Genomic DNA, 7,539 nt, shown 5'->3' with positions numbered 1-7,539 from the left:
GATACCTGTTGACTACAATGTCTATCCTCATTTTTAGAGTGAATAAGCACCTGCAGATCCTACTGACTTCAATTCCAGCACCTTTGTAACTCAGGTATTAGCTTTTTCTTACGCCCTGTGAAACAGATCATTTTGGAAAATAACAGACTAAACCATCCAGTGACCTTTCCCAGCTTATAAAATGGCATGGAGATAACTTCACACATTACGAAACAAGAGCTGTTTACAAAATGTTTTGGTGACCTGCAGTTGACAAGTGATAAATAGGTGTAAGGTAGTATTATTATTACTACTACTATATTACTACTACTCTACTACTACTACTACTACTACAACATTCCAGAATGTTTTGGTGACCTGCAGTTGACAAGTGATAAATAGGTGTAAGGTAGTATTATTATTACTACTACTATTATTACTACTACTCTACTACTACATTCCAGCTTCTACACGAGGCTTTTAATTTTTACGTTAATACCTTTACCATGTTCTCTTCTACAAGGCCAACTGAAAAGACCAAAGGGACAATTTGACCAACTCAATGTGTTCATGTATTTTTCATCTTACATTTGATAATTGCATCTCTGACAGGTGATCACATGAACAAAAACGTTTGGCAAAATGCACATTAAAGTGTGTATATTAAATAGTATCATATAATCCCACAGAAAACTTTGCTTCTCATGGAGCATGGGTAGTTATAACTTTGCTACACTACACACATCTATTCTTTGCAATGAAACGTTTATGAAAAGCCACATAGATCCATAAAATATACTTTTCTCCTTTGCACTCTGAAACTTTGTTTACCTTTTGTTACCTCTTGGCCTGAATCTTTTTCAAACCTGAAAATATTCACTTCTGTAACTCCGAAGAGAAGGAGAAGGTAGACCATAATTTGTGTTTGTGGAAACCTTCTCTTAAGAGCTGCAGATTTGTTAATTCAAGAACCAAACAACCTAAAATGGTATTTCTTCAGCTAATTTGAGCATCACAGAACATTTTGCAGCTCAAGCAAAGCCTTAGCTTCAGTGAGAATCTCTTCTCTTCTGTGATTCCATCTTAAAATTGTCACTGAGCTGATCTTCCAGGCCTGCTAATCTTGTCCTAAGGCCAGTGTAATTTGTCATTTACTGGAATGGAAATTACACCTCTATAGGGGAAAGAAGGAAATACTTATGTAGTAGCTTGAATACAAACCACTGGTTGCACGAAGCTTTTCAAAACTTTCAAGAATTAGTCCTGAGGTAAACAGACTAAGGCTCTGTGTGCATGCACATAGAGACACACAAATGCACGTAGTTACCATGAATAAATATTACACATTTATCATTCTGAAAAATATTGCGTAGTAATCAGACTATTGCCTTTCACACATAGCTATTTTTTCCTTATGTAAGAGAGGAACTCAGGCACTAACGTGGTTGATCACCAGTAAATGTTAGCTCTTTGATGACCAAAAAGGATGTGATTTGGCATGATTTTTACAAACTTTACCTAAACAGAGGCAAAGAAACTTAATCAGTCTGGAATTAAGGATGTGAATGCTTTAATTTAGGACTGGTTAGAGCAGACAATTCAGAATGTACAAAAATTTACCTCTGTACTTTTCCTATTTCAGTCCTAGCTTTACAGGCTGTTACTCACAATACACGAACATTGTAAACCCAATGACTGAATGTTTTTTATCCATGTGTAAGAGCCACTGCACCCCCTCAGAACTGGGCCTCAGATATGATGACTTAATCACTACATTCTCAGCTGGGGTATGTAGCACAAGCTGAAGCCAAGATTTCAATGCCTGTGAGATCCTATCTTGTTTTTACTGGCATAGTTTGTCTGCATACATATTTAAAATATCCTTCAAGGTTAGGTTCTGAATTTGCTCATAACTTTAAATCTACCCCTGCATTATTTTGCAAATAGCACTAAAATTACATTTGCAATTGCAGGAAATGGAGCTTTGTTTGCTGTCTTCATTCCTGTATCCCTGGTTCTACGCTTATAAAGAAAATAACAGAAGAGAGGTTGTGAAAATAAATAATGTTTGCAAAACACTACAAAGAATTGAATACCACATGAAGGAAACAGCGACATTTTCTAACTTACTTGCACAATTTTAATTCCGTGTAAATAAGACCTGAGGACACACATAAGCATCAAAGAAAATATAAAATACTAAATTGCTGCTCCTTAATAGAGCATCATCTGAGTTATGAATGCACAAAGATCCTATTTATAAAATAGGTGATCACATGAGCATTTACATACTGTTATATTGCCTAGGAACAAATAAATGAATTAACACTGTACAGTCAACATTATTTTTGGCATTTTATAACTTTCAGCAATTTACCTTAACAGTGTTAGTAAAGCCCTCTTCATAGGCATTTTCTTTTCACATAATTTAAATATTCTTTTTATAATCAAAGGATAACCAAGATGTGCAGCATACAATGGAATTACTCCTTACAGATTTTCCATAATATCCTTAGATTCAGCTTACAAAAAAAGGACTTGCTGTTTCATTTTGAGTTACTTCTTTACTTCTTTGTCTTTCTCTTGCTCTCCCTAGCTCTGACAACATGGCTTCTGTAACTCCTATGTGTACTTTCTGCTGATGTTTTCTTCCTCAAAAAGTTCAAATTCGTATGACAGATGAGGAAAGTGTAAATGCTTCTTTTTTCCCATTCTTTTTTGCAACTTACTTCATGCAGTGAGACACTGAAATAGCTTCTTAGCCATAAGCATAGCACAATGTAAAACTGAGTATTCTCCTCTGAAAGCAGTAGCACTGGCACTACACTGACTTTCCACGAGACGATACACAAGATGTACATACTTGGTCATTGATTTGGTTAAAAACGTGGAACTTCACACAGAACATTCATGAAAGGCGAGTCAGAATTATTCCTAAAGAAGCAAAGCCTAATGGCCTGACGTGTATGCTGGGTAACAAGATTCAATCCAGACACATCCCTTGTGGGTACAGCAACAACGGACTCATTCTTACGATATATGGCTATAAAATGATGGATGTTGGAGCTTTATACTGGAAAAAATGTAGAAGCTGAAGAGTGGGATTACGTGATGGCATTGCCTGTACCTGCAGCCTTATGACCTGCAAGTGTTTATGGGCATGAAATTTATATCACCATAACATGATTTAGGCATTTCTGTTACATATGGTTAGGAACAATTCTCAGTTACAGAAAAAAGTGCTCTTATTTGGATGTAAATCCTCTCTCCTTCCTAACAAGGTGGATGGTTATTTTTTCTACTGTAAAGTTACCAACGAGTGTTTATTTCGTACATTGTTCTGAAACATAAAGCAGTAAGTCTATGCAATCGTACTGAATTTCTCAAATCTCCATAAGGATTTAGGCAAACTTCAAGCACATGAACAACCTGTGACAAAGATAAGGAATTTTACAGTTTAACTATACATTTTGGAAAGAGTCATCTCCTTTTCTTTGTTCTGAATTTTCAAACTAGGTTCATTTCATGCCCACTAGATTATGTATGGAAGTAAACATACCCACCCTTCTCATGCCACTTGTGATTGAACAGATCACCATCGTATTCCTTCAGCCATCCCCTTTCCAGACCGCAGGTTCCTTGCTTACTTATCTGTTCCTTTTATGGAGATTGTACCATACCTCTGATCTTCCCTATTACCCCTCTCTGAATCTTTTCCCGTTTCCAGTGCAATGCTTTACCCATAAAAAAGAATTACAGTAACACCAAATAACTGGTTTTACCAAAACAAAACAATGAGGAGTAATAAATCTGAATTTAGTATGTAGTTGCTGCTGTGATGATAGTGTAAGTCTAATAAATAGTTGAATGGCAACTCTCATAGTCAACATTCATTGAAAAAAAAGCAAGAGGCAGTAAATCAGAAATATAAAAAAAATTATAGGCATTGTAAAATGAAACTCAAATGCTGTAATGGTATTAATATTTCTAAAATAATTGTTGATTATTCAAAAGATAAGATATTTTCTCACTGGATAACTTTGTAACTTATCATCAATGTAAATAACTGCCTTTGTGGCAACTTCAATTTGTAAGCTGCCTTTCTACAAATATATTTCCTTTCTGATTACTTTATAAAGATTATTGACCCTGGGAAATTTCTGAGTTCATAGGCTAAGTTTAAGAACAGAACACTAAACACTACATGTCGTAACCTAATCTTTTTATTTTAAGAATATCTAGCTTTATATTGCCCAGATCCAATATTTACATTCCAAAACCACTGTATGTAATAACAATTTTAAAAAGTGAAACAATGGAAAAAATTAAGATTACTGAGATTCAATAGATGTCCTGCTGTGAGCATGATGAGATCTTTAAGAAGTCAATATTTCAAACATTTGGCTTAAAATACATCTAGTCCATTTTCTAGCAGATTAGTTTCATTATTATATATGAATAAATTATGTATTTGATGTTTTCATAGGACATTTTAAAGGGTTTGTTCAAATAATGACACAGTGCAATTTGTGCTATTTTTCCCCTAGAACAGCTAAGACATCTATTCAACCTGGAGAAGATACACGTGCATTTTTTACTGAAATATAATTTGGTATTTTTAATCACAGTAATCACACCATTTATGCCAGTAAGAAAAATGCCTTTAGAGATATGAGACATATTTTTGTGTCACTAAGAGATAACGATGTGTAGTAATATATCAGCAGCACATGAGGAACCAAGTGTAACAGGCTAAAAGAAATTCAACTATTCCATTGAGCTAGGCATGCCAAGTCCTCTAAATACAACGATCAACAAATGACTGACTAAAGAAGCAGAAAGCAAGACCCGAGAGCCCACACCAGTGACGGGAAAAGTATGTTCTAGATAGATAGAAATCAGTGAAAGTTGTAGAGCAAGGAAGAAATAATAGTACCAGCAATTTAGATTGCAGTTTGCACAGTACAGTTCAGTAGAAATTGAGGGTCTTGTGGCACGAATTTCAGAGTCATAGAAGGAGATCAGGTTGGTCAAGCAGGACCTGTCTTTCATAAACCCATGCTGGCTGGGCCCGATACTGGTTGCCCTGCATGTGCCGTGTGATGGCACTCAAGATGATTATCTGCTCCATAACTCTCCCCTTGCAACTTACTGTTGCAACTTCATCGCTGCCCACCTGAAAAATCAATAATGGATACTTAGCTAAGGGCCATACCAGCGTAGGAAGTTTTCTCTTCACATCTTTAGCCCAGGCCCCAGGGAGGCAGCAGACTTCCCTAGGAACTGGGCCCGGTTTGAATATCGGGCCTTGTGTTCCACTCAGGAGAGTCTCCTATGACAATGACCCATCTTTTTTTCTTTATGGAAGCGGTTTTGGTGCAGGACGTAGGCTGATTTAACCTCGGCAACACCTCCAGGCTAGACGAACCGTCGCCCTCATTATTGTTCGGTTCCACTTGCAGAACCGCGTACCTGTGATGCAGAGGCACCTGGGAAGGGGGGGTCGTCTCAGAGGAGACGCGCCTGCTGCGCCGGGCAGGAACTTGTCGCCATTGCCCGCCATTGCCCCCCATCCACGTTCAGACAGGTGGAGAGGCATGGGGGATCCTCCGTACCATGTGTCATGTCCGCCTGTCAGGCCTGTCCCAGGGAAGGCAGGGTGCAATTCCAGTAGCCTCCCTCATACTCCTCAACCCTCTCACCCCCTCCTGGAGCTCTGCTGCTGAGCGGAGGAGTTCCGCTACCTTGGGCACCTCCCGCCGGTGTGCTCTCGACTGCTGCCTGGTACTGGCATTCATGGAAGGAATGAAAAAAAAAAGGAAAGGAATGAAAGGGGAGAATCATTGGTAAGAGTGAGAGTGTAAAACAGTGTAATGAAGAATAAAAGATGACATACAGAGTAAAATAAGATCAGTTTTGGACATGGCTAATTGGAAGAACAAGAGAGGCTTCCAGGAAACCCCAAGAAAAGAGGTGAAGTTTTACCTGAATCCCAGTATCACTGATGTTTTTGCATCCTGATATAGAAAGTTCCTTTATTTTTCCATGGTGGCCAAGGGCTCTCAAGCCCTAAAAAATTCCAGAAAAATTAATTTTAAAAATCAATACATGCAATTATATATAATTACATTTAATATATTAGTGTTAGGATGGTCAATGTCCAATGCCTGAATACTAAAGCTTCTGTCTAAGAACTGCAACACCTTTTAAGACATTCTCTTCAGCAGCATGCACATATATAGTTTATCCTCCAATTTTTGCTTGAAGTATGTACAAGGGTTAAGAACTCTTTGCAGAAATAGTTCAATTGAGAAAGCAAAAAAATTAGATTTTCCTACCTGTTCAGAAAAAAAGAAGTTGAAGAGAATTAGCATGGTGTGAAATACTTCCACAGGATACAGACCAGGACTCTCATAAAGCAAAATACATTTACAGATCTCCTCCAAAATTTGGGTTTGAAAGAACTTTTCACAATTTTTTTTTTGTTGGAAGAACAAAATACTATTTGTTATGACCAAACAATATCTTAAAATTGCTCCCTTTATGATTTGCTACATCTAAGGTACAAGATAGCTACATCTAAGGTACAAGACAACATTTGAAATGGTGCAGTCACACTCATAGGTGCATGAACAACCCCCATATTCAAGTCAATACGGAGGTGAAAACCTTGGTAAATTCCTATTTTAGGAGTGCAAAAGGATCCTAAGATGCTTTGTGATTTTTACTGCTTGTACACCAGGAAACAGGACCATGTTTTGATCCTAAACTCTCTAATCTGAAGGAGAATTACATGTTGACTTTGTAAATTTGGTGGTCACAGCAGAATATCTCTGTGCTTCATATCAATAAAGTAAACTTTACTGAAAAACAGAGTTATCACTTTATTCCACATGGTTAATAAATTATCTACAATTAGGCAGCAAACAGCACTGCACAGAGAGGAAATATCATCCTGAAAAAATCAGCAGATGTAAATAGTGTCTGGAATCCAAATGTGGACACTGTAATGATAATGCTGGAAGAGTGCGGCTGGAGTTCAAATTTTGCAAATTCCTGAAATCTCACGGGCTGAATAAACACAAAAAACAGAACACTGAAAGAGATTTCCAATCCTGGCTTCTTATGAGAACAAAGAAATTTGCATTTTTCTCAGCAGATGCAGTTATGCGGTGCCCATTACTTTCAACAGCTTCATGAAAATCTACAGATTTCAAATTCTTGTTGACCAGAGCACTCCTACTCAAGACAAAAAAACAATTGCGTACTTAAATCCCAAATGGGTTTATGTCAGAACCTGAATTCCTTACAGCAGAGACTGATAGTGATAGGTGTGACCTTATGGACATCATTCCTTCTTGCATTCTTCTGTATTTTGAAGTGGCACCACTTTAACATACGTGGTAATGAAATACTAAAGAATATTATAAAGATTTTTTTGCTACATGACAACTAATGATGCTATGGCTTAAAAGTTAATTTATAATAACTTTATATGACTAGAGTGGCATTGAATCACAGAACAATTTTTTTTTTTTTAATGAAAATCAATTAATAATT

At 37.0% G+C, this 7,539-nt stretch overlaps 1 protein-coding gene across 1 annotated transcript in view; it reads right to left on the bottom strand.

The window, feature by feature from the left end:
• FBXL13 (F-box and leucine-rich repeat protein 13) overlaps positions 1 to 7,539 on the bottom strand; it is a gene marked incomplete at both ends in the record, with an annotated part of 74,377 nt that overhangs the window by 4,091 nt on the left and 62,747 nt on the right. The window contains one exon of the mRNA XM_010289863.1: positions 5,965 to 6,048. Coding sequence (XP_010288165.1) covers positions 5,965 to 6,048 — 84 coding nt within the window. The remainder of the gene's footprint in view (positions 1 to 5,964; positions 6,049 to 7,539) is intronic.

This window comes from Phaethon lepturus, unplaced genomic scaffold (genome assembly GCF_000687285.1).
Source record: "Phaethon lepturus isolate BGI_N335 unplaced genomic scaffold, ASM68728v1 scaffold4096, whole genome shotgun sequence".
NCBI classification, from domain to species: domain Eukaryota; kingdom Metazoa; phylum Chordata; class Aves; order Phaethontiformes; family Phaethontidae; genus Phaethon; species Phaethon lepturus.
Note: the sequence above shows the minus strand (reverse complement) of the source record. Positions and strands in the feature narration are given on the sequence as shown.